The sequence below is a fragment of the Xiphias gladius genome, chromosome 1, assembly GCF_016859285.1.
Source record: "Xiphias gladius isolate SHS-SW01 ecotype Sanya breed wild chromosome 1, ASM1685928v1, whole genome shotgun sequence".
Lineage (NCBI taxonomy): Eukaryota > Metazoa > Chordata > Actinopteri > Istiophoriformes > Xiphiidae > Xiphias > Xiphias gladius.
The window spans coordinates 11,065,131-11,092,670 of NC_053400.1; the positions used below are offsets into that span (position 1 = coordinate 11,065,131).

A 27,540-nucleotide genomic window follows, 5' to 3' on the forward strand; every position below is an offset into this window, starting at 1 on the left:
TGACTTTGTTACGGGAACACGCACCCAGATGCTCTTTGTTCTACCTTTTCATTCCTGTAAATGAGCTTGTTACCATTTCCTAATAGATATGGAAGCAGAGATTCTAACTTGTTTGTTATGTGTGCCAAAGCGAGCCCAACCATTAGCAGCATAAAGCACTAACAGTTGCGATTACAGATTCCCTCTTTAATAAGCCACGAGCGATTCTCGCTATACATCTACTACAGAGCCAAGAAACAGTGGCTTTAAAACAGATCTTTTTTTTCCCCCCAAAAGTAAACAGCCTCTTTGAAAACATCACAGCTACTTCACCCTCCAACTTTGTCAGATAATGAAGAATTTATTTTCATTTTTTTTCACAAGCTTTTTGTCCCAGCATTATGCCCTCCCCCCGCAGCGTCACCTACTCAGATAGCTCCATAAAAGACACCTGGCAGTTAAGAGGTATAGTTGACGCCAGAAAAACCTTATCCCTCCTGGCTTGCCCGGCTAGACATCCTCCTGAGCTCATTGGATAGACTATGGGAAGGGAGAGTCACCTGCGGGGCTTCTGAAAGAGTTGGGCACAACAAGTTTGATGAAAACAACTAACTCTTATGAGGATTTGGCCTGGAGGGATAGGAACGAACTTACTTGCAAAGAAAAGACCTTTTTAACTGTGAATCTGTTTGCTGCCTTTTTATTTTTACAGACTAGAATAACAATTATCTCTAATACAAGCCGCAAAAACATAAGAGCTAATTTATCTGGTGGCATAATCCTACTGAAAAAATACACGGTAAGCAGCACCAAATATTCACCCCAGGTATTTGTATTTTGTTCTGATTCTGCACCCTGCTTACATATCTACAGTATGTGTACAGTATGGCTGTGTGGTGGACTGATTTTAGCCATGTGGGTCTACCGAGCTGCCTGCAGCTCCGCTATCGCGGTGTAATTGGTTTGCACCCTCATAAATAAATAAATGGGAAGTGATTCTCATGTTAGGCAAACAAAACAATCTTGCAGAAGTACTCCCTGTGCAGATGGAATCCACGGAGAAGTGGAGTGTCAACATTTGCCTGTGCTCTCTGCGTGAATGGTGGAGATTTAATTGGCTACACAAACATAGGGTCATCTTGGCCATCTCTCAACTTAACAGCTGTCGATCGGGTGTTAGAAGGGGGTCCTTTTTGCGAAGAATCAGACTAATGTGAATGTGAAGAAATAGAGAAATAGAAAATACAGTACATCCATACACATGAACCCCACAAGAAAAAGTAAAACATCACAAGGGCACACAGTACAATAGCACAAAGGGTTAAAGGCCACTTCCAGTTATAATCAACCAACCAGTCAGCACGTGAGTTACATTATGTACAACAGGTACCAGCCAAGAAAGGCACTGGTTTACTGCACTCCACAAACTGCCAATATACAATATACAGTATATATATATATATATATAAAAGGAGGGCAGAATATAAAGAGATAGAGTTTAGAGATATCAATCAACGCCACGTCATGCAAGGCAGTCACAGTCCCACCACATGACGTCATCCAAAAGAAAATGACACCATGGGTTCAACTTACAGCTGTGGGAACTTGGCCCCATGATGGGTGTGGGGGGGGTGTGGCTATAGCGGAGAAAGGCCACCTCACACTGTGATTGGCCATGTCAGGTTGCCAGGTTGGTGGGGGTGCAAAAGAAGGAAAGAAACAGTGGGATTTTCTTTTCCTTAAGTCAGAATTCAAAGCACCCTTTCCATATTTGTTCCATACTCGCACTTTATTCTGCCTGACAAATCAAATGAGGTTATTATGGTTATTACCATAAAATTGAAAAAGAATTGACAAGTAAAACAGAAATAACAGAACAAATAATCTTCAACACAGCACAACAAAAGGCCCTTTTCTTGTGCCTTAACGTGGTGGTGAAATATTCTCAGACTGACAACATTTGCAGGTTAAAAGGTTGAAATGATGTTTTTATATTCACAAAGATAACCCTTAAGGCAGAAATGTGTATTTCAGAAACTTGTCCTGTCTACAGTAATTGGATTTGCCTTGCATTGTTTGCTATGAGGGTGGCCGTACAGTGAGTGCTTCAGCTTTTTTGCATTAAGTTTATCTTTAAGACACAGAACGCAATTTCAGAGTAGCAGGGCTCCTGAGACCAGCAGAGGAGAATGCTGCCTGATCGTGTGTTTAATTCAACTTCAAAGCAAAATTGTCGGTATTAGAGAAAAAAGGGCCTCTCAAGTTATCTACATATTGAAGTTTTTACCTAAGGAACACACACACAAAATCATCATTCAAGTTTCATCAAAGTTTTTCATCATTATAATGCAGTTGAGTTTAGAAAATGAAACATTTACTTCTGAACTTTACTTTTGTCACTCTTTTGCTCAAGAGCTCAGTGTACTGTCTGCCACAATACAAGGCAATACATGAAAAGAAAAGAAATCAATTGATTGGTCAAATCTTTAAACAACACCTGCGTTATATAAGATCCCTCATGATTTTTAAGAATCTGTAAACCTACAGCTGTGATCCAGAGCTGGCTTTAGAAGCTCCAGAGGCGTATTTTTACCTCTGCCAAGGAGGTTGTGTTTTCACCCGTGTCTGTTTGTTGGTTTGCGCCAAACTCGGTGGAGGCACAGAGCATGGCCCGGGGAAGAACCTGTTAAATTCGGGTGCGGATCCATTTAAAGGGCCGGATCCGGGAATTTTTGATCACTTTCCTTAACATTGCGAGTTAGGGCATTTTTTCGCCTTGGCAGAGGTATGCGCGCTACTGAGCACCGTTCTAGTTTCTTCAGTGTTTTCATGGGATTGCTCTTTGTTTTGGTCTCTTGGTTTTCCTTAACTCAACAGCAGACATGTTCAGTGTGTAATACAGAGGAAAAACACAGAGATGGATTGAACCAGACCAGAGACGAAGCAAGTACACACATGCATGCATGCACACACCTCCTGATAAAGTGACAGAATGTTATTGTGAGAAATGTCTGTACTTGGAGACATTCTGAGTGCATCTCAGTGACTGTCCTGTCATTCAGTGCTGTTGCAGAATATTTTCCATTTGTCCCTCAATGATACGCTAAATCAACCCGCCCCCACCCACACACCCACCCACGCACACTGTTCTCAGGGTGTCTGCTTTGAAAGCTTCTCTTCAATTAGCAGGACACAGCTCTATTCAAATGATATCAGGCAAGGGATAAAGGGAGCATCTATCATTTATATTGCATACCACCTTCCATTAATTCCATCTTGTGGCTTTTAAATAGTCAGTTCTAAAACAAACAAATGGTATTACCATGCTTTTATTTATGAAGGAATATAATCCAGGCTTATGTTATTGTAATGAAAAGTTGTCTAGCCAATTGGGTGAAGAGAGCATGCATCTATATTATTTTTGCACTGGCAACTGCACTTTGTGACAGATGGGTGATGATTCTTTGAATAAGGCCTGATACTGTGAAATTAGTCTTTATTGTGGGATAGTGCTGCTTAAAGTAAACTGTCTTTTTATTATTTTGCATGAAAGCTCTGACTTTTTAAAGGCCTAAAGAAAGAACAGCTAAATACTGAAGATATCTGGTAGCAGATATACTTTCAACCCAAGCAGGTAACCATACATTAGCAAGATCTCTTGTTTTCTGCACTCGGTGAGTGCATACTTCATTAAACCCAGCCCCATTAAAAAGTTGTACGAGAAGATAAATGTGGACAAAGTTCACTATTCCCACATTTATCCACAAAGAACGAGCTTGATTTCAGTAGGTAATATTTTAACTTTTTTTTTTTTTTTTTGTAAATTGTTTAGTTTTAAATTAACTATGTTGTTGTGGACGTGTAAACTCATTTAGAGTTTACACGATAGATTTAAATTAACATTTTTATATAGTTTTGAACACTTTCCCCTTACTTTTAATAAGAATTATATGAATTAATTTTAATTATTTGCCCTCGGTCCTGCTTTGCTACAAGGTTTTAGTTACTTAAAATGAGATATGAGGACATGTACTCACGGATATCACAAGAACAAATGTCAAACAAATGTCCTCATTTGAAAAAATGTCCAAAACAGAATAACAAAATGAAAATAACAATACCAAGACATTCCTTTGCTGTGTTTTTTGGGGGTGAATATTTGCAAGCAAAGAATGACAGAATATGAAAATGGACTATGATTGTTTTAGTTGGGAACAGACTGGTGAAGCATTACTTGAACTAACCAAATGGTGCTTACTGGGGTTGGTGCTGTTTTCCATCATTATACAAGCTAATGCAGTTTATGGGGTGAGTAAGTGCTTTTCCATTAAGCCTCCTTTTGTTTATTTATTTCTTTGAGCACAGAATTTTCTTTCAAATATCCTGCATTTACTCATCAGTAGCCTTGTAAGGGATTGTTATAGTATAAGTCTACTCTGTATTATTGTGCTCGTCCTCCATGAATTTTCCCACAAGTAAAGCTCTACTGAAAGAGGCCCCTGGATTTTGCTAAGCAGCCGACAGAAATGTGATGCTGAGCTATTTTAGGAGTGAAATTATTTCTATCTCTATCTTTATGAAGTTGTAGCTTAACAACTTGCATCGATTCTCAACGCCATCCTCAGTAGACAGGTAATTATGCATGGTAAAGATGATGTCATCAGTTTTCACCGGAGCATCACGCACGTACGAATTAGATTTCGAACCCCAGAAGAAACACAAACAATTCAGTGGAGCAGGGCGACCTGACAAAAATCTCAAGAGGCTGATTTTGTGAAGAGGCAGTTTAGAAGCTGGTGCCCTGACACTTTCACAGTTAATCTGTGAAAAAAAAAAAAAAAAAACAAGTTGACCTCGAAAAATACTAATTTCAAGTCACTTCAGGGCTCATGGGGGCAGAGTCAGATGGTGATTACAGAACTAGAATTTTCACTTTTCCCGTAGTTGACCACATTTAATACTAAGCAAACTAAGTAAATTGTGCATGTTTAAATTTTATCTGTCATATTTAAAACAATGTAAATTTCTACAGAGAGTAGAGAATAAATGGTGGATGATGGTTTCCGTTAGTTGAAGGTGTTTGTTGAAGCCGGCGAAGTTGGTGCAGGGAGTTTCCTTCATGTCACACCTCGCCCTAAACAGATAACCTCCCTGGGAGTTGTTCCCCACCCCTGAAGAAGTTGCCATTTGTTTTTAATTGGGGTCAAAAATGAATTGAAGAAAAATACCTTCGCAAATTCATAAAAGGAAAGAGAAATTGAAATTGTATGAAGTTATTAAGGATTTAATACACACCATATTCATAAAATTTCACTTTCTTTTTGTGAAATGCAAATATATAGTGTTAATTGATAATTGCCCTAATAAATGACTAAAAGGACATTAAAGGTAAAGACATCTTACCGAGGTTTAAAATTTGGGCATAAAGGTTATATTGAGATTTGAGGCAATGTTCTTTCACATTCACATCTACTGTAGCTACAAAACTGTCCAAAACCAGTAACTTAGTTATTAAGTAGCGAAGTTTGATTTCTAACAGGCACATAATGATGTGGTAAGGCATGGTGCGTTATGGCATGGGTGTTACTATACCTGGGTACGGTCAGCAGACGAGTCAGTAAGGTCGGTTGGCATCCTTTGGCCGCTTTAGCTGCACCTTCAGCCTCTTCATGCCTATCTGAAAGCCATTCATGGCCTGGATAGCGGCTTGAGCGCTGGATGGGTTATCAAAACTCACAAAGCCTGAGACAAGAACACAGAGCAGAAGAGAGAGATGGGCGCCCGGAAAAATGGAAAAATGGAAAAATGGAAAAACACATGAAGGGGAGAAGAATGCAGAGAGATGAGAGAGAAACAGGAAGAAGAGAAAGGGAGAAGGAAAAAGACAGGCGAGATGAAAGAAAAAAGAGGGGAGAAGACCCTTTTTAACTCTCAACAATGACACAACAATAGGTCTTTGTTTTCTCTTTTCAGCAGATTAATTGAAAATCTCTGAATTAAAAAGATTACATAAAATACCACAAAGGCTAATAACACAGATATTAAAAATCAAACGTAGAAGAGCTATTAGAAACCGGGAGTTTAACTTGAACAGAGAACAAAAACACATGAAAAGGTGTTCAAAGATTAGAGAGAAAAAAGGAGTCTCATGTTGTGTGTGGATTTTTAGAGCAAAGAAGTGTCTGTAAATGTTACCTGACTGTTTGAGCCATGAAAGAGTGGCAGGGCTGCGTGTGTGCGCACGTGAAAGTGTATTTTCATGTACGTGAGTGACAGAGCGTGTATCTAAGTAAAGAGTAAAGGGCATGGGGGTCGTGATGAGATGCTAGGAGCAAGGTGTGTAGGACAGAGGTGCCTGCTGCTCTGAGTTATCACCTGGGTGTCGAGGCGGAATGAGCCCAGAGCTTTCAACACCGGGACTCCTTGCCTGCTCTTATCAGACACCTCTGTGATTGACGGCCCAAATTTAACGCCTGCCAGCTGATTTGATCACACTGCTATGGGTCCAATTTAATTTGGGGGGAGAGTGCAGGCTTTTGTCAGTGCGGGTGAGATAAGGCTGCTGCTTTTACAAACCCTTTAAACAAACTGAGCAGGGAAGGGCCTGTCAGTTGGCAGTGATCCCCCTCCCAATCCTACCAACACACACACACACACACACCCACTCACACTATCCCTGGCTTTAATGAATCTCCATACCTCACATTTACATCCACATGCCAAAAAGGTGACAGCATGCTGGGGGTCACCGCACAGAAGAAGAGGAGAGGATAAAGAATGCACGGCAAACATTAAGCAATTAAATCCATGTGTTTAAAAATAAAAGCCGAATAAGATATTTGAACATGCTTCCAGTTTCAGGTGTCCTCTCGAGACAAATTAAATGACGTTTCCTGTGTTCGATGCAGCACTGACTGTGTGGAGCTGCACTGTTTGGCATTTTTAATAAAAGCGCCCAACACAAAGTTGCAAACATTATTGGCTGACAGTGAAAACACAAGTGGAGGACCAGGCTGAGTGGCTGAGCATGCTGCACTGCAAAAGTTTCACATTGCCCTACAAAGAAAAGGGTTAGTATGTAACGATTCTGTGCACTAATGGTGTGTGGTACTATGAAAAACCTTTTCTGCACTAATGCAGGGGTGGCTGTAGTGTAGAGGCGAGGTCTTGATTCATAGGCTGGGAAGAAGCAATGTCCCTTGCTCTGCTACCACTCGAGTCCCTTTGAATGAGTTAGGCAGCCTCCAGGTGATCCATTGAAGCGCCACTGCAAACTTTACAGTTTTAAAACATTTTTTAAAAGTTTGTTTATTTTTGATGATCATTTTAGATTGGCAAGTGTTGCTGGAAGATTTGCTCGTCCTTTGTGGCTGTAAAGACTATTAAAATGTGTTGAATTAATTCTTAAGACGGTGAATCTTTATAAATTTATTAATGTATAGATGAACACTGGGAAGAACAAAAAAAACAAGACAACTACAAAAAAATAAATGAATGAACAGCAGGAAAAAATGTACATGCTTTTTTTAGAAGCCGTTAAGGTAAATTGCATCCCCTTGTGTATATTTTTTTTCACCGTATCTAAAAAGCAGAGGGTTTCCTATTTTAGGTGTGCGTCTGTCTTTCACAGCAGACCTTTTGAAATTCATTTTCAAGCTAAATCCAGCTTATTCCACATAACAAGGTGAGCTTTGATCACTTTTAAATGTCAATATTGAGTGAGTAAACACAGAGGATTAAAACTAATGTTGTTCCCATAGCCTCCCAGGTCAAATTAAACACAACAACACAACACAGTGTAACTCCGAAACGGTGAATGTCTACAGGGTGTGCATTTTTGCCTAATGGGTGCGCTATACCTTTCAGTGACTCATTGAGCACAACACAGGCTAATAACACAGCCTTTTAAAATAAGAATTTAATGTTAAAAATGAACATGAAGTTTCTTTAACCCGTCAATTGTGATCCTATTATTATTTTTTATTTTTTTATTCCTTTGGGGTGAAATATTTTTTAAATCACCTAAATCTTTTTTCGTCTCATCTGCACTGTTTAATATCACACCATGTCACACATTCATGTCCATTTTATCACATTGCAAATAAACATACCAACCAGACATCTGTCTGAATTGTAAGTGATCAGTGTGCTCCAAAGCCTTCTCCAGAAATACATCCTTTATAGCAATATGCTTTGAGTGCTCCTTCATTGACCTTTTCATGGTATTGAAATTTTCAAGCTTCTCTGTAAACACTCCATCTCAAAGAGTGATGTCTGATTATCTCCTCTCAAAATCCCAAAATGTCGTTCACCTGTGCTGCAGAGAAATCAGGCCCCACGTGCATAGATGTTTCTCTTGAAACTCATTGGCCATGGTTAGCAATTTGCTAAAAGTGTTTCATGTAAAATGATCAAGTAACTAAATATTTCACATACTGTACCTACAAAGATATTGTATGATGCTGCTTAAATATAGTGGATAAGTTACAAACTTGACATTATTAGAGAATGTTAGCTGTATTTAGATGATGGATTTAAGTTGATGTTTTTTAGTCTTTAATCAGAAGAAAAAAAATGGGTTATTTAAAATAGAATATGTAGTGTTTTCTCCTTTTTTTTTAAAGGACAGAGGAAAAATTAAGATCTTGATTAACTAAATGCTGACATACCTACTGGGCTGTTTATAGTTACAGATAATTAGCTTGTCATAATTATTTTTCGTTTTGTCCTATTTGAATACATACAACAGTACTTTGGAAATTCTCTCTTCAGCTAACAGCAAGGTCACTGACTTTTCGTTAGTTTGTAGAAAATTATGTCTTTTTAGTGTCCATCTTTGCAGTCCTTTAGATATTGGGAAAACTAAGTACTAAGTGTGTGAGCAAAGCAAATTTTTATAGATTTTTACAGTGGACAATTCATCAGTCCAATCATCTATCTGTTTTTCTACTCATCTATACTGGATGTAGATTTACATACAGTATATCTATAGATGTCTGTGTCTACACCGCCCATTAACCACACCATCAAGGCTAAACGCACACATTTTTAAGATGAAGTGTTCCAAGTTCTTGGAGGTCTAATAATGTATCCCCTTAATGCACCTTCTGCATAATTTCTTAATGTCTTACAAAAGAGCCCTGGGGCTTCTGCTATAAAGAGGAGGGAGAAATTATATTTTTTTTTTAAAAAACGACAAAAGAATCATGGGTTAAATTGCTGTTTTTCAGCCAAGATCTTAATTACTAGCCGTGGAAAATAAGTCGGTGAGACTGATGAGGTCACCGCCCCTTTGTCCTTCCCCCTTGTTGACTGACGGATAGTGATAGTGAGAGGCATATGTTTAGAGGAGAACACACACAAGGAGAGAAAGAGAGACTGTCCTGAGAGGGACAGAGAGAGAGACAGACGAGGGAAGATAGGAAGATACACCTCATAGACAAGCCATGTTGAAGAGAAACTGAAAGAAAGCCAATGGTGGGAGTCTCTCTCTCTGGGCCTGTCTCCTGGGTGCTGCTGTCCAACTGAATAAACAGCAAGGCCCACACCAGTCTATTATTATCTCTTTAAGCCCATGGATTCCACCTGCACCGCCCCAACCCTGATGAACTGGTTTGCTGTGTGGGAGGCGAGAGAAGGGGGGGCGGGATGCTGCTGGTTTGCCTGGCTGGAGAATTGGGGGGAGTCTGGGAAAATGCTTTTCTCTTGGGTAAAGGAGGCTGGGAATGGCAGAGAAAAGGAGATGGATACTGATTGTATTAGGAATGGTGTGATAGAGAGGGTGATGAATAGACGTGTGGAGCAAGTGGCAATTGTGGAAGGATCTTTGGGTCAGTAGCTAGATGAGGGCTTCATTCATTCAGAGCGTCCACCCTCTCACACCACACTCCTCCCTTTCCTCTGCCGAGCCCCACTATGTTGTTAGAGAGGCCTGTTTGATGAAACCAGGGAGCATGTGTGCATTGCTCCTCTGTCCCACCTGGCCCCATCTGATCAGTGGCACGTAACGCCACCTTTAAAATGTTAATTACAACTTGATTAGGATAGACACTGGGAATAAAAGCAAAAGCAAACACTAATTGCAGGAAGGCAACAAGAGGCATGAGACGATTGCCAAACACAGCCACCGTGTGATTTTGTTCATTTTAATGATTTTTTTTTTTCCCCTTCTCTTAAATGTTGTTTTTTTTCGACTCACCGAAACATTTGCTCTGATTGGTCGCTCGGTCCACAAAGACTTTGGCGGAGATGACGTTGCCGAAAGGCAGGAACATTTGCATGAGCTCCGCATCTCCGAACTCCTGGGGCAGGTGATAAATAAACAGGTTGCAACCTTCTGGCCCTGGTCATGAGAGAAAGACAACAGGAGGGTTACATGGGAGCATAAACAGGAGATGCCCAGTGCGAGAGAGACTGACTATAATAACATGGGTTGGAAAATGACCCAATAAAGCAATCAAGACAATAAACCAAGGAATATAGGACCCATTTAACTGCAAAACCTGATTATGTTACCTGTGGCACAAGTATCATTTGTGTTGAACCTAGTTTTTTCTGGTAAGTGTGGAGAGCGCACACCTTAATCCCATTTTTCCAGTGTTCACACAGGTTGTTTGGTCAGCTCTTTTAGTGGTTTCCACTTGAATCCTCCTGAGAACCTCATTTCACGTAATAACTGGATAGATAGGTGGCGCTTTACTAAATTTTATTATACAGTTCAATTTGAATATTGTCTCAGAAAATGTGCTGGCAAATGCCCTGCGCACATGTGAACAGCCACAGAAAAGCGGAGCGAGATAGGAGGAGTAAAAGAGAAAAACAGCCAGAGATAAAAACAGACAACAGGAGGAAGAAAAAAACACAGAGAGGCTGATTGAAAGAGAAAGATTGAGACGGTTATATTGAGAAAGAGAAACACTGAGGTCACAGAGAAAGAGAGAAAGGAGGAGGAGGCAGAGCACACATTAAGACATAAGCCAAGTTTTTGCCCCAATTACTGTGTGACAGCAGGACTGTCTTCCAATCTCTCTCCACCCCTCCACACTCATCCACCCAGCTGCCACATATTGTGCAGACCAATCTGTATAAAAGCAGGATTGAACTGGAGAGAGACAGAGAGAGATGGGACCACGGACAGTGAGAGATGTGATGGACTCGGGGACAGTATGCTTGGAGCTGGCTGCCTGGCTAGCATCCTTTCCTGTCTCATTGCTCAGGGTGATAGCATGACGAGATGAGACTGGGGCTGGTGAGAAGGCTGATAAGAGGGCTGCAGTGGTGGCTGGCTGTAGTGCTGCTATGCCTCAGCGAGATAGTGGACACACACGCACATGCACACACAGGTTAACACAGTGGGGATTTTTTTTCTTTTTTTCTTTTTAAGGCCGAATCTTAGTTCTGCCTGTTTAGTTTTAGTCTCTTATGGAGACCTCATGCTTTGTCTGCAACTGGTATGTAAGGACGGTTCATATGCCGTTTGCTGGATACCTGTTCAGCTTTTATCTTGCAAAAATAACACCCATTGTTTTTTTTGTTGATCACATGGCTGCTTCATACCAATCTTTTGCATACATGCAAGTCTGTCCATTCAGCTGTGTGGAGTTAACCTAATTTTTTGACTGGATAAATATATGAGTATAAAATCATACAGTCTCTTCCCCAACAAAGAATACTGTAACATACACAGGGTTTTTCCTGACTCAAAAAAGTTAGTACACCACCCCTGATCTAATGAAGATGAAGTATATGTTTTTTTTAATTTATTTAATTTTAAATAATTCAATGGAGAACTTTTACAGACAAATGCCACCAAAATAATGTAAATATTTTTTACAGTTTGTTGCTTAAATTGTATATCTAATACTCGGTCGATTGTAGGAAAGTGCTAAATTGCAAAGTGCCAAATGATCTGAAAGTTGATTTGGCCAGCTATTTATACAGACACGTGGCTGTATGATTTTTTCGCACAGCTGGTGAGAATCAATTTAGTATGATTCACGTATTCAGAATTTGTTATTATTATTTATTATTTGTTAAAGCAGCGGCAGTTTTGCACAACAAAGTCTGTTTACAGGTCGTGGGCAGTACGACTTCATAAGTGAAAAAAGTTATACAAAGCCTTTTAAGGCTCCAGACGGAGCTGCGTAAAGTGTGATGAATTTGCCTCAAGTGATGTCACTCGAGGTTACATCAGTAGGGGCTGAAGTTTGAGAACTGAAAAAAAATCCGGGAGTGTGGAGTTAGAAACTGAGTGAGCTTACCAGACCTCTGTAGCCTGCTCCTCACCTCTGCTTTAGGCTACAGTAGCTGTGACTAGCATAACACACCTGAATTTCACTCAACAATCAGACAAAAAGAAGGTTTTGAAATTCAAATGAAGAACTACAACTTGAGGCATATAAGTATAGCTAAATGTTCTCTGTGTTTTCAATGTTTGACGTCACCTCAAACAACCACTGACATATTTTTTTGTTGCTAGATTGTCTTTTCACCTTGAGCCATCTGGAAATTATTCTGCTTAGGTTGGTGGTGATGCATTTAACCCAGTGCTCTTGAAATGGGTCTTAGGCTGTGACAGAAATCACTCCCTCATTCTTTCTTTCACTACTGGCTATATAATAGACACACAGTAGTTTACTCAATAGTGAGCTGTAAATTGCGATTTCACACTTAATAATCATTGTTATTTTAAGCCATCACTGTCAGCTGTTGAGTCGCACGACTGCAATTTTCACATCTATTAAATTCATAGCATTGCATATTGGGATTGTTAGTAGAAAGTAGTGTAAATGTCATGAACGCTACTTTTTTCGTTCCATGGTGGAATTTTTGAGGGCAATATAGAGTGGATAAATTTACACACTCAGAATTCGGACACTCAGACAAAGAGGCAGAGGGTAAATGTTGTGCAATATATAGTAAACAGGGAGTGATTTTGGATACAGCCTCAGTACTGTCCAGTTGGCCACCTTTAAATTCTCCATGGAGTGAAAACCTTGATGCCATATGTTGTTTTTTTTTTTTGTTTGTTTTTTTGTTGTTGTTTGTTTCTTTGTAAACCAAATAATTTTCTGTACTGATTTAAACTTGAGGCATATTTTATTGACGTGTCCTTGTGCTGCCTATACCTTTGCTGAAATAAAAAAGCCATCTTTTTTTCAAATAGTACAGTAAAGATTTGTCTAGTTAAGATTATAGTTTTGGATTTGGGAGGATTTCATTGTTGATATACGAAGAGGCACAGACTGATAGAATGTATTGTTGAAATTTATAGCTTTCAGAGGGAGGTTGAAGCTGAGGCTTGCCAGCGTATTTAGGTTTAGGTGTCTCTTGTTAAATGGCAAAGCTGCAGACTGTGGCAGTGGACTGAGCGAGACTGGGAGAGCAGCCAAAACCCAGAGGAGGCCAGAACTGAGACAGGCCACTGGCTCAACAAAGAATAGAACTGTGTGTGTGTGTGTGTGTGTGTGTGTGTGTGTGTGTGTGTGTGTGTGTGTGTGTGTGTGTGTGTGTGTGTGTGTGTGTGTGTGTCGCTTTGTCTCGGTGTGTGCTTGCAGTACCATGACTTCTATAATTCTTTCTAATGATGAAAATGTTCCAATGTTGCAGTGCGTATGGGATGAACTTAACAATTGTGTGTTTTTTTGTGAAATTATGCCTGCATGTAAAGCAAATAAGCAGTTGACATGTGAGGACAAGTTTGTGTGTGTTTACACTTAATTGATACACTTCTGCACTGTGACCCTGGCTTGCACTCTCACTATCAAAAAATGCAAAGATAAACTAACTTGTTCTGCAGGCAGTGTTGGAAACACTCAACTTCAGAGTTCCTATACTAAATATTCATGCCACTCTACGCTGTCTCATACAATCATATAGATGAATAATTGAGACTGACAAATGGCGTCAAAAAGAGTGATTTACCATCGCAGTATATCCCATGCTTTATTACATCTGATGCTTTGGCATAAGAACGAACACTACACCAGGAATGGTAATAAATGATTATGCATGCAGCTAATTAATCTGATGAATATTTATAACCACTTAAACACATTGTAATGGACTGATTAAGCAGTCCAACACTGCGAGTTTGAATTAGTGCAGTTTTTGAATAATGACAGAGTAACTTTCCATCTCACTGCTAATGTTCTTCTCTTTAAATGGGAAGCTTTTTCTCACATTTTCCCCAGCCAGCTTTTTCCCTCCCTCGCTAATTCAAAGCAGTGCAGCGACATTAGAATGGAACATGGCAATTATCACCTTTTATCTTGGGTGGGCGCGCTTGCTCGCTCTTACCTTCCCTCTGTTGCTGGGGAATGATGGTTGGTTGCTGGGGGAACGCTTGGCTGATTGGCGCATAGGCGGCAGGGTAGGCTGCTGTTGCAAAGGGAGAACCAGAGTGGAATTTTTCACATCTCCATTTTCATATTTGACACAACAAAACTCAAATCATTATTCCATTGTTCATTTGCGTCCTCTAGACATTGCATAAATAAATTGCATTATGACTGGGAGCCTGGGCTCATTTGGCTGGTGGATCACTACACAAAGAGCATGGCAAACGGGAGTGGAGTACAGTTCAACTGAGCAGACACACAAAGAAAGAGAGGGAGACTTACACCATGTTAATAAGCGCTGATGTCAGAGAGAATGCAATGGTTTGAGAGGTCTATGTCATCTCTCATGTAGGAAGCTATGGCACATTGACATCCTCAGCTCGCGTACTTTCAGAATTTAAGATTTTTTGTGTGGGCGTATAATCAAGTCAACTGAAAATCCTTTTGCAGCCCTAATGTAAAGTAGCCTAATCTGGGAGGAAATCTGCTGGTCGTCCGGCTATCTCTAGCTGTCATATGTCTACTGATGTGATGAACAGAAAGGGAGAAGGTAGAGGGAAAGGGACAGATGGAGGAAGTGAGAGAGTAGAGGAGGTAGGAGAGACGGATCACCTGCGTAGTGTTGGACACCGGCATAAGCCTGTTGGAGAGGGTCAGTCACTGTTGGACTCTGTGCTGCAGAGAGACAAAAAGAGGGACCAAGAAAGGGGTATGACAAAGAGGAAAGTGAGCGCAAAATAGAGTAAAACAGGATGGGAAATGGTCAAGACAGATACATACACAAAGAAAAATATAGAGAGAATGTTAAAGAGCAAGACAGAAATTTGCTTATCTGTAGAGAAACCACCACGGGGTGAGATCACACAGGGAGTGGGAGAAATGTGGGTTGTCATATCTCTAAGTTCTTCAAAATGCTTGTTTGCCCCAGATGTTTGCATCAAATATTAAAAACATGCCAAACAAACCACTTTGTAGTTCATTACAATTGCAGCTGCCTTTGCATAATGCAGAATGGGAAGTGTGTGTCTGTCAATTCTTCAGGAATCAGGCCCAGACAACATTAAGAAGCTGAAGACGGGCTGAGACACATCAAATTAACCATAATGGACTGATGGATGAACTGATGGATTCATCATGATACTGGGGCTGGCTGCTCAGAAATCTGCCAAAGACGCTGTTGATTGACCCTCAAGCCTTAAGCGCTTCAGTTCAAATCAGAAAAAGATGTCATGAGAGTGTGAAGTAAAAAGGACTCTTGTCAACTTTTAAAAAGTACTATGTGATATAATTCAGTTTGTCACGACTGACATGTCGAACTTTCATTGTGGCAATTAGGTGATGTTCTTATTCAGATCAAGTACAACACTAGAATAATCAAACATTAATAGAGCACCATCAGTACAAGAGGCTAATCGTAAGAAGTGTCAGGGTCAGAGCAACTGTCTCATGACAGTAGATGTTACAAATATATCTCATGTATCTTTTATGTAAACCTTGATTGGCTCACCTGGGTAAGGATGAATACCATTGGTGTAGATGGGCTCCGAGGTGGGCTGCCCGTTGCTTTGAGGCGGGAGGGCACTGAATCCGTTGACCCCGATTGGGGTGGCTATGCTGGGCACGGCTGTGGCAGAGATGCCTGGGGGTGTGCTGGTGCCTGCAAATAGATACAGAGTCATTACGGAAACTGCAGGGTGCACGGTTCACATGCCACACTCTCAAAAATAGGGGTACAAGAGAGGTATATTTTTGTACTGAACATTTCCTCATAAATATCCTACTGTATAACAGGCATTTAATGGGTCCTCATGAGCACAAATCTGTGCCTTTTGACCCACCATAAAGGTGTTGTTTGGTACAAATTGGTACCAATTCAGCTGAAACTAAAGGTACAGTTACTAAAATCAGTCAAGGCAGCAAACTGATTTAAGTGTAAGGATGGCATAGGGGAAAAAGGCGGAATATTCCCTCATTATTATACCACTGTTTAATGGTATATTTTTAGCACTTTTTAAAGGTACAAAAAGTATGGGTGCAAATTTTACTTACAAGAAAAGGTACAGTATATTGAACGCAGAAGCCTGCGTCTCTCCTCCTAACCACCTTTCCTCCTTGTGGTGATATCCCAAGTCTGTCACCTTGTCAGTGCCCCTTTGTGCTGATGGGTTTTTATTATTTTTCTAATCCAGGTGAAGGGCATTTAGGTCTTGTAGGATTATGTTTGATAGGCATTACCTGGTATATGTAGGCCTTGTGGATTACAAATGCCAGGTACAGCGTCAAGACACTTTATTTAATACATTTGCAATGACCCTGCCTTCAGGCAGCCTGCCTACTTAGTGTCGTGCCATCAAAGCTCCTCATGACAAGGGCCAAAAAGATAGTTCAGACTGGGGTCCTGGATTATCTCACACAAATCTTTGCTCTTATATTGTATAAGCCAAGGACTCTGCATCCAAAGTCATCGGATTGGCTGTGTTCCCAGAAAACACACACTGTCACAGAGACACAGAGGGAGAGAGCGACAGACAGACAGAGAGCGAGAGAGATAATGAGGGAGAGGGAGAGAGAGAGAGACTATAATATGGCTGCCAGTGAGTGTCAAGGAATGCTGTACATCTTCTCCCATCATGCCTCACTCAATACAAGCTTCCACTTCCTTTAACGCAACACTGGCAATGTCTGCTTCAGCCAAGAATAAAGAGCCTACATCTTAAAAAATGTAACAAGGGCAAAAGTAGAAAGGCCTTGAATGAATATATTACTACTGCTTCTATAATTCTTGCTAATGATGAAAATGTTCCAGGGCAGCAGTGAGAAATGGAGAGAGAAGTCTTACATGTGTGTGCGCACATGTGTGTGTGTGTCTGTGTGTTTGCACGTGCCTCTGCTCATGCACCCATGCCAGTTAGTGTGTGCGTGCGCATGTGCCTATTAGTGTATACCTGAGGACGGTGTCATGGGAGTAGCCACCAGGCCGTTGACATTGAAAGCTGCCATTTGCTGCATTTGCGCGGCAGCAATGGCTGCCATGGGGTTCAGGTAGGACCCTTGTGTCGCTGCCATCAGGGCTGCTTGCTGTTGCATCATCTGCTGTAGGATTAAATGGCAGTGGGGAGAGAGGCAAATGGCAGGAGGGATGGAAGGAAGGACAGAAAAGGAAAGGAGGGTGAAATAGCTGCAGGACTAGAGCATGTTTATTCTCTCACATCTCTGTTTGCTTGGCCCATGCCTTGTTCTTGAACAGGGTCGTCTGTGTTGCCCTGCAGCGTTGCTTCCCAGCTACCATAACACCGCTCTGGCCTTTTGCTCATTATACTGACACAAGATAAAGGCTATATGCTGAGTTTGGCAAGCTGGAGACTATGGCTATCTATATGCAATGTATATGTACATAAATAGGTGTGAGAGAAGAAGGGGGCCGTGGTGGCAGAGTAAGTGGAGAGATTGTGCGTGAGCGGGCGATTCTCACCTGTCAGACTGAGTTGTTAGCTACTGTATGAGTGCAAAATCTCAGACTCCTAACTCAAGCTGTGACTTTCATGTGTGAATATGAAGTGTGGGTAGGGTGGTCTGGGTGGGAAAGACTTGGGGGGTATGGGTTCCTGGTAATCTCTGACGTGCACCTCCGTTTGAGTGTGAAGGAATATGAGTAAGTAGATGAAGTGTTAAAGAGGCAAGCTTGGGTTGACAGTTTAAATTCATAGACCAAGTTAGGAAATGTGGGAATGGAAAGTGAAGTGGATGCTTGCAACTGTATGAAATGAGAAAAGTGTAGTTCTGAGCATTCAAGAAAAACAGCTTCCCTGGACAAATGAAGGGATAAAAAGACACAATATAAAAAGCAGGGCAGCATTTTCTGTGAAGGCTATGTAAATTTGGACTCTTAACAGCCATGTAATAGTGTGAATCAGTCAAAGAAGAACTTTGTAATCTGGTTGAGTGTCACATGCCTAGTGGGAGAGATTGTGAGTTCAAACCTCAAATCACAACAGTTTTTGTTTTCTTTTTTAAAGCTCACCGTCTCCTCCCCCGCCGGGCTGAGACTTACAGCATGAGAGTAGGCGCCATAGGCCCCAAACTGGATGGTCATGGGACTGAAGATGCCGAGCTGGCCTGCCATCTGGTGCATCCTACGCAGGGTCCTCTCCTTATCAGTGTCCGCAAACTTGACCACCAGACTGGATGAGGCACCCTGGACAGACGTGTATTTACAAGTTTAGTAAGTATGCAACTAAACTTCCATATTTATATTGGATTTTGTAGATAGGTCCAGATTTTCACTTTTGATGTGTATCTTCATCAAAACTGTTTAGAGGGAACTTTTTAGTGTATAATTGTGCTTTTTCAGTGGTGCCTGGAGATTATTAAAAGCAAATAAACATAAACCAAAAAAAACAAGAAAAAAAGGATTCTCAATATAATAAGTCTAAAAAAGTGTTTTGGGCTGTCAGAGTTTCAACAAAAGTAGGACAACTAATAATACTAACTTTTGCAATTACCATGGTTACTTTGAATCAGCAGTTTTGGAGACTGCACCTGCCACTTCAGCCAACCAGCTAATGAGCTGGTGTATTTTTTTAGCCAAAACTGTCTGTGGACATCCTCAGACTGAATAAAAAGTATCTCATTGGTAAAAACGGTAAAAAAAAAATACAGTAAGACAATAACATATTCTGTAACTACAGCAGTTTGGGAAGTTCTTGTGAATTTCCTAAAGCTAATGGAAAGCTTCAGCCGAAGTAAGAAAAAAAAAAAAAGACATCATTACCGATGTCCCTGTCTGAGATTGTTACATTTGCCTGACAAGTCTATTGCAATAGTTAATATGAGAAGTTTTAACTGGAAGTGTACAGATATATGAACATATTGAACACTACCAATCTGACCATAACCTAAATACAGGCCATTTAGAAACAAGGTCGCCGGATGCAACCTTACATTTGCATCTTTTATTGTGTGGTTGAAAATAACTTTCTCACAATGTGTGTTTCCCTTGGGGAATGACCTACAATAAACTGTTGGCTACATAATAAAAAGATGTAGAGCTGATCTGTTTCAGTGCACTGACCTTCTTTTATTAAAAACACGAGTGTGGATTCTTTGCATCATCGCAAAGGAGAATCAGTGGCAAGCAAGTCATTCATTTCTGTCATCTGATGTCCAGTACATAACACTTCAGCCTTCAAGACCTAGTGTTTCTGAGCCATGGAAGCCAGTGGAACTGAATATGCACATGACTGCAGTCACTTAGCTGTCAGCATTAAATGGGAGAGAAAAGTGAGTGATATTTGCTTTTGTGAACTTTCCAACTCCACTGTATACACTAGGAGTGAACTGTGATCCTAACCAGATCCCACAGGAGTCCCAGTCCCCCACTGGTACAGCTCCACTGAATACAGTACTGGGTAATTAGGTCTGACAAAAGCCTTCGGCATGTGGGGGGCGAGGTATTGACTAATGGCTCTGCCTTATGGCAGATATAGTTCCGTATTGATGTCCGTGTTCCTGAGTTTGCATCCAATTAAATCATTTGAGAGACAGAGTCAGTTCCTCATGTGACATCCAGGCAAGGAGAGAGGGAGGGAGAGTGTCTTTGTGTGAGTGAGTGACAGAGAGATACATACAGAGAGAGAGAGAGGGAGGATGAGGAGGCTGCCAGGCAGAGAAAGCGGCACAGACACTGTCAAGAGGACCAGGCTCCTATTTAATTACAGGCAATGCATGCTGGGAAAGAGCACGGAGCACCACCAGGACAGAAGGACACAGGCAGCCAGGGGGCAGTCAGGATATGATTAGTAAGATCATAAAAGCAAAGGCACGGGGAGAAAAGGACTCCATAATCACAACTTGGATCCATCTCTCACAAATCTCTCATCCTGACAGGGTCAGTACAAATTCAGGCTTTGATTGAGATTTCCATATTTTCTTTGGTCGTAGAAATCGGAAATGTGAGTGACCTGGAGGGGACACAGTGGCAGTGAGGCTGACCAGTGTGATTGATGCTGCATACACCTGTTTCTTATGCATGAGTGTATGTGCCTCATTGTACGAGAAATTGTAATTGACAAAGCTAGACTAAACTGCTCTACGGGTTGAAGTTTAAGCTTGAGGGCTCCTTACAGACGGCACATTACTAAAGCAGAGCTATTCAAACAAAAAAATCATAGAAACAAACAAACTTGTGAAAGGGCACAGTAAGAGTGTGCATTTAGCCACAGAATAAACACAGTCTCAGTCTTAATGTAGTTCAGCCTTACTTCATGCTATTTCATAGAAATTCGTACACAAAGTGTGTCCTATTTTTGTAAGCCCTTCATGTAATCTTAAACAGGAAAAAGGGATAGTGCCATTGAGAGGGCAGTTTTCCAGGTTGATCTCGAGCTTTGGGGTCTGGTTAGTCATGGCTGCTGCAGCAATCCTTTCATAAAACATAGTTTAGTTAGTCAGATATTTGTCCTGCATACACCTGACACTGACTGTTGATTTTCGTTTTTTTTTTTTAACAATACACTAAAGTCATTTTAAACCCTACCCTACCCTCAGCAACAGTTTTTGTCCTGAGTCTATCGTTTTCTGTATAAAAAAAAAAAAACATGCATGTACTAAATGCAAAAAATACACAAGTTCTTGTTCTGATTTTTTTGCAAGGTATTTGACTAGCCCGTGTGAAAATGTATTTCATAAACATTCTATTAACGCAACCAAGAGAATGTGTTGGCTGTAGATAACTGGGAGAAAGAGGCTGGGGAATGAAGGAAGGCATCAGCATGTACCCAGGGGACAGTGTGTCTCAGATGGGATCCTATCAGAGCCAGCCAGCACCCCACCTCAGGCCAGAGGAGACCCATCTGGTGTTTCTCCCTTGGTGCCATTTCAATTAGTTAAATCAATACTCCAACGTGGTGGCGTTAACGGCACAGTTTTTCCTTTTCTAATTTCATTTCATCCCACCTCCTGACCTTTTTCAGTTCTTTTTCAACTTCGTGGCCAGTTGAAGGGACTGGATGGATTGATTTGATGGATGGATTTAATGAGGCTGGCACTGAGCAAACATCTTCCTCCAGCGTTGTTGCTCAAGCCTGCACACAGCACGGGGGCCTGGCATTTAGATCACATTCATTTTCTGCCTTGTGTGTCTGTGTATTCATACATTCATTTAATACCTCATGAAGAATGCATTGTGAGCATCGGGACTGTGAAAGCCTTAGGCTGCCTGTACTCACTGCACCGTGACTCAAGCCAGACTAGGCCAGACTGTGAGGCGAGTCTGGCCTAGTCTGGCTTCTCCCAGCAGAGTGCTCTGCTGTAGACAGCAGCACAGGAGGGGACCCAGTCTGTAGTGGCTATACTGGAAAGTCTTGCCAGCAGCACTAATGCACTAAAACAGACTCTGTAGGAGTTGTCAGGACCACCACTCGTGTCAGAGACTAGCATTTCTGACTTTCAAAACATAAAAGCCAAAATATCCCCTCTAAGAAAAAAAAGGAACAATTCTTATCATCACCTCTAAATAGGAGAATTTCAGATCCTTACATCTAAAGTGGATGTATGCTGACTAGATCCAAGGCCTAGTCAGAAAAAGTAGATTTCAGAGCGTGATCCCCCTCATGGGTTAGGAGTTTCTATCCAAATAAAGAAAGAGTAATATGTGGCCAAGTAATGAAGGAGCAGGTGGCAGCAGACAACAGGCAATGGATGCAAAACAGCCAGTCCTCACTGGTAGCAGAAAATCACAAGCTGACAAACAAACAGAATAATAACCTCCACCGGCATGACTCCTATACCTAGAGAGAAAATGAATTCGCTGAATTTGATAAGGGCCACCAGGGAGCCTTCACTTTTGACAGTTACAACTAAGGAATTTGTCACGGGTTCAAAAACTAATCTAATTTCTTGAACTACACACTTGACTTGTGAAAATCTCCCATATTGGATTTTATATAGGCCACAAAATGTGTAGATAGAAAAATACACAACGGTAATCGAGGGATTAGAACTCAACTACACCAGTGAAACGGCATTATTCTTTTATCTCTGCAATACTGTGATACAAAGACATTGGTGCCTTCCAACAGGTAAACAGACCCTCATCTTCCATCCTCTACAGAGGCTTACAGCAATATAATATGACAACCTACTCATTGAAGGGAATACTCATGCTAATGATCAGCCACTAATGTGCTCAGAACCTTTGTTTCCACTCATTCAGCAAACATATAGCAGCTACTTTTAAATGACAAATGAAACTGACAGTTTTCTACAGACTAATAAACTCTAAAACTTGCTAATCGCGAATCTGTAAGAAATTAATTGAATACACCATAACAAGATTGTTTGGTAATTGGATGAACCTCCTGTTGGCTCGGTATTCAACTTTCTGAACCTTGCTACATCTTTGCCAGCCTCATGGGAGGACTGTCTCTCATTAGCAGTGGATGATGCTGTCTTGGTCTGGCCTTGCTTTCCACCACATACTGCTGCAGCTGCTGAGCACACTGCATCTAGCCAAAAGACACAGAAGAAGAATTCCTGTCGTTCATTATTGTATTTTCACTCGGCTTGCAATACTTCATTTTATCCATAAATGTCAGTTTTCACTATCATATCTGAGGAGCACAAAAAACAAAACTCCAGTAGTAGTATGTCAGCTACAAGCCTGCCGGTGGTTCTACAATAGTTTCATATGGCATTTGATGACTTGTGTATTACAATGACAGTGCTCTCTGGCTTAGTCTTATCTCTCATTAATCCAGAACTATAGTATCACACACATGCACACACTTGTTGCTGCCAAAACCGGCGAGCTCCACAGGCCCTGTCAGCCACGCTGTGACACCGAACATGACAATGTCTGCAATTTGCTGGGTGCTGTCTGCTGTCTGGCAAAACTTCTTTTGAAGTTTTGCCACCTGTGCCTCTGCAGCCTTACTGTAATGCAACAGCTGAACCAGTGAGAGTGCCTGCTCTGTGCCCAATCACCTTTTAAGTTAATTTTGGAAGCACCTGCAGCCTGCAATAAACATGAATTAAAGCTATGACCCAGTCTATCAGTGCGTGACCTTTGGTGGCATCCCGTGCCCTTAAACTTCATTAAAGCCTTACATTTTTGGCCAGTGTATTTTGGCGGAGGTAATATTTATGGCGTGTGTGTGTGTGTGCCAGGTAACACAGATGTTATAGAGAGAACATTAAGACGGAGAGAGAGACAGAGAGGGAGTGAGAGACAACTCTATGTTCAAGGTTCATCCAGACCTCACAGCTGGCAGCAGGCAGTGAGCAGAGCAGCCCACTCTCTGAATCCTGCCTCCTGTTAGTCTGTTGTTGACGACATGTGGCAGTGATATTATCCAAATTAACTGCATCCCCCTTCGGTACCAAAGCCTTAGTTGGATACTAATGGCCACCTTGCCTATTAATCTGAGAGGAAGTTGGATTTGGGGAGAGGAGGATAACAGGTGCAGGGATAGAGGGAGAGCGTTATGGATAATATAGATTATTAATGAACTTTTGGATGACTGTGATCTGCCCCAGGACTGTTTGGGGCTCCATATGTTGCCTTGGACAGTTCATCTGCAGCAGACCTCAGGTGGCTTACTGACCCAACCTAATGCAACTGTGCCTGGGCAACAGGAAGACAAACACACACACGTGTGCAAACGTAGTCCACGTGAGCCAAATTTTGGTCTGTACAAGTAAGCAAAAAACAGCCTCACAAGAGTCCAATTATGTAAATCTTCTGGATGTGAACATATTCTATTGATTGAGTCAACAAGATACTTTGAGAAGAAAGTAATTATCTTGATTACTATCAAATTTCAGTAATTGTGCATGATGCAACATGCAACAATAATAAATGCAATAATTGCTTGGCTCATGGCCTGCTTCTTATTAAATTTTGACCCTTGTGGTTTACATGCCAAAAAGTTTGGTCTCTAGTGAGCGCAGCAAGCACACACAAAGTTAAACCGACTCTACCACTTATTTCCCTCCCTCATTACTTCAATGTAATGCAAAATGAGGAGGCATCAAAAAGATGTGTAAATTACATCTGGCTTCCAGGACACTATCTGGCTGCCAGGAAGCGTCCGTAAATATTTATTGCGGCACATCAGTGAAGTTTGTGAAGGTGTGGATGTCTGCCAGAAAGAGTGTGTGCTCATGTCTGTGTCCAGCTGTGCAGCACTCAACACACACCCAGCAAAGGCAGCAAGATGCTTCGTAATTCATCATATCTTTTACTAAAGCCTTTTTGGTGGCCTTGTTCAAGCCTGACAGAAACATATCCAATTCGTAATGAATTGCAGTTTGACAAGAGTTACAGGTTTGGTGGCCTCATTCTTCAACTAAACAAATCAACACCAACTAATGCTATTTCATGTCTCTCATACAGTATAATAAGCTGGACCAACACACCATTTACTGCTTTCCACAATTCCTTATACACTTACAGCTAAACCATATTGCACACACCTCAAAAGCACATTTAAATCTACATCTGTTGTGTGGTGCAATACACTCCACTAACCATTGTGATTCTTTCTCCATTCTCTTGTACTGACTGTGAAGTCTTGTTCTCTCATTATATGTCAACATACTGCGTGAATCTGTGTAATGGTCAATATGTGTCCGCACCACAGCCATGACAACAGACACATGTATTTGTGTTCTGTGTCTGTAATTGATTGAAATGATTCGTACGCAACCTGATTTACAATTTGGCTGAGCAGCAATATAACTAGTACAGTATTTACAGCATAACATTGCTCCACAGTATATCAAGATAAATACCTTGGTCTTGAGTAGATGATACCCATGCTATGAAGAATAAATGTAGAAAAGCCAAAAGTTAATTGGAGGCTGATAAATTGCAAGTGTCCCACAATATTATGAAAGACTTAATGCTGAAATATCAGGAAGCAGTTAAGGAACCAAAAGCGGCTTATTAATCTGACCTCATTTTGAAGATCCATCCTAGCTCTAGGGTGCTTTTCAATATTATTGACTTCCTTGTTAACCTCCCCTTTAGTCATTGTAATGAAGCCTCTCTTGATAAGTGTGTTCAAGTGTTTTAAACTTTTAATATTCTTTAACAAAAAGTAGTCCCCTGACTGGGGGTAAACTGTCGCTGTTCATAATTTGGCAGTGATGAGCTGTTTTTAAGTCATTTTTCACATGTTGCTAGAAGAGGCTACGACATGTATGAAGCCCTTTACCTGTCCCAACCAAATTTCTAAATATTCAACAGTCAGTGCTTGTACTTTATTTATTATCTATTGCACTCTGGCCATTGGTTTAATTTATTTTTTAAAGCAAGCAGTTTGTTGTTGAGATAAAGCTTTTACTCCTGCTCTAGAAAATGTTACAACAATAGCCACATCCTCAGTCAAATTAATTGTTAATTAGCATAAATTATCGAATTAATGAATAATTCTACTTAGACATATCAAAAGCAAACAAAAGAGTTTCACTGTTATGCAGATGACACACATTTTTATCAGGATGTAATAATCTGTCATGCCATTCTGATAAATTGCATAAACAGCATATAAAGTGCCAAAATTTTATTACACCATTTTGAAATAATCTTTCTTGACACCCTACATCCAGATAAATTGCTTCACCATGAAGATGACACACTGTCTCCTGATGTAAAGCCGCTAATTTCACACTAATTTCAGTATTCAGGAACAGGTTAGGAGAGCTGTTGAAACTATTAACTTTTGACAGAAGACTATTTCACCATGTAGAGTGAAACCTTTTAATCCATAAGTAATCAGGAAATTGTCATCCAAGCTTTAGTTTTTTCTTGTTTGGAACATAGTTAAAAATTCTGTCCTGCTCTTGTCTCCAACTTGCAGTATGGTATCATGTCATTTTTAGAAGAGAATTTTTCTCCAGTCTATCACTTATATTAAAAAACAATTGATCACAAACTGTATTATCAAAACTGCATCATTGCTGCAAGTCTTGTTTAAGCTTCCTATTGGCTGATTAACAGTTTATATAAAATCAGCTAAATTTTGAATAACTTGCCATTAAAGCTAATCTAATGCACCTGCATGTAATACATTTTTAACCATACTTTTGTGATTTTTTTCTTTTTCTTATTTTATTTTTATTTCTCATTCTGATATTGTTGTTCAGAAGTTGGTGGACATAACCAGGACTAAAATGCCAGTGAATATAGGATTTACAGTCAATAGATGTCAAAAAAGGGGTCTCCAATATGGAGGTCTGTTTCTTTTAGACATGTAAGTAGCGCAATATTAGCTAACACACTAGCTATAAGATCCAGATGAGCCAAAGGCTCTCCATGAGTTTGTTTTAGAGCAATGCAACCATAACCTCCTGCATTGGATTTTAAGAGTGTTAATTGAATAAACTAGCAATTATTCACTAGTTGTTCAAAATAAAATTTAGCTGTTTCTATTTATAGACTGAAATTCGAGTAAAATGCATTCTGTGCTGTTTAATCATTGAATAGTAAGTTACAATGGAAATAAACCTGGGAACGTATTCATACCTACGGTATCATCTTACACAATGCTTGCACTATGCACAGTTCCTCATTTTGTCTTTCCTTCAGTTTCAGCTGTAATATTTAAATAACATACCGACATATGCAGTCCAATGTCTTCTGAGGACACATTCAAGGATTAATGTGCAGTGCGCGGTATTCATAATCTTATAAGGCTGTGAATGTAAATACTCTATCAATCTGCTGAAAAGGTAGTTTGAATAGCAGGAGGAGGAAATGGATACTGACTGAAAAGACAGAGATACAGAGTATGCAGCCGTGCACTGTAAAGTGGCAGATGCTGACTGTGGGAATCTTTTGTGTGTGATAACACACAGCAAGAATGTATGTGAGACTGCGGACTGTTGATGTGCTTTGAAAAGAGTCACTGTGGTGACTATATACATATATGTATAGTATAAAGTATATAAATAGTATATACTTATATACTGTACTACATGGAGATAAAGAAATAGATACATAGATAATAGATATCAGGTACCGTTTGTGTGTATGTGTTGGTCTTACACATAAAAAAGACAAAAACATACTGTATCGAATTTCAAAAAGAGGCATACACCCTCCATGTGGAATAGGCAAATGTAAAGGAAGACTTGGTCGGTATCTTTCTCTCGGCAGGGCAGAACACAGAATCAAAAAGTGCACCTGTCTGTGTTGTAAACTTTATCCAAGTCTACCTCA

General features: G+C 40.5%; 1 protein-coding gene across 17 annotated transcripts in view; it reads right to left on the minus strand.

Annotated features, from left to right (window-relative positions):
- Positions 1–5,593: 5,593 nt before the first annotated feature.
- The window catches only part of celf6 (CUGBP Elav-like family member 6), a 127,351-nt gene continuing 105,404 nt past the window's right edge, over positions 5,594–27,540 (minus strand). For 3 of the 17 annotated variants that reach the window (XM_040133707.1, XM_040133825.1, XM_040133796.1), the window contains 7 exons: positions 18,370–18,513; positions 17,264–17,408; positions 15,826–15,975; positions 14,931–14,993; positions 14,278–14,358; positions 10,178–10,321; positions 5,594–5,721 (listed from right to left, as the gene is read on the minus strand). In XM_040133707.1, the coding sequence (XP_039989641.1) occupies positions 5,594–5,721; positions 10,178–10,321; positions 14,278–14,358; positions 14,931–14,993; positions 15,826–15,975; positions 17,264–17,408; positions 18,370–18,513 (855 nt within the window). Of the gene's footprint in view, positions 5,722–10,177; positions 10,322–14,241; positions 14,359–14,453; positions 14,457–14,930; positions 14,994–15,825; positions 15,976–17,263; positions 17,412–18,369; positions 18,514–27,540 lie in introns of all 17 variants that reach the window. The other 14 variants (XM_040133689.1, XM_040133753.1, XM_040133771.1 and 11 more) reach the window with 13 other exon arrangements.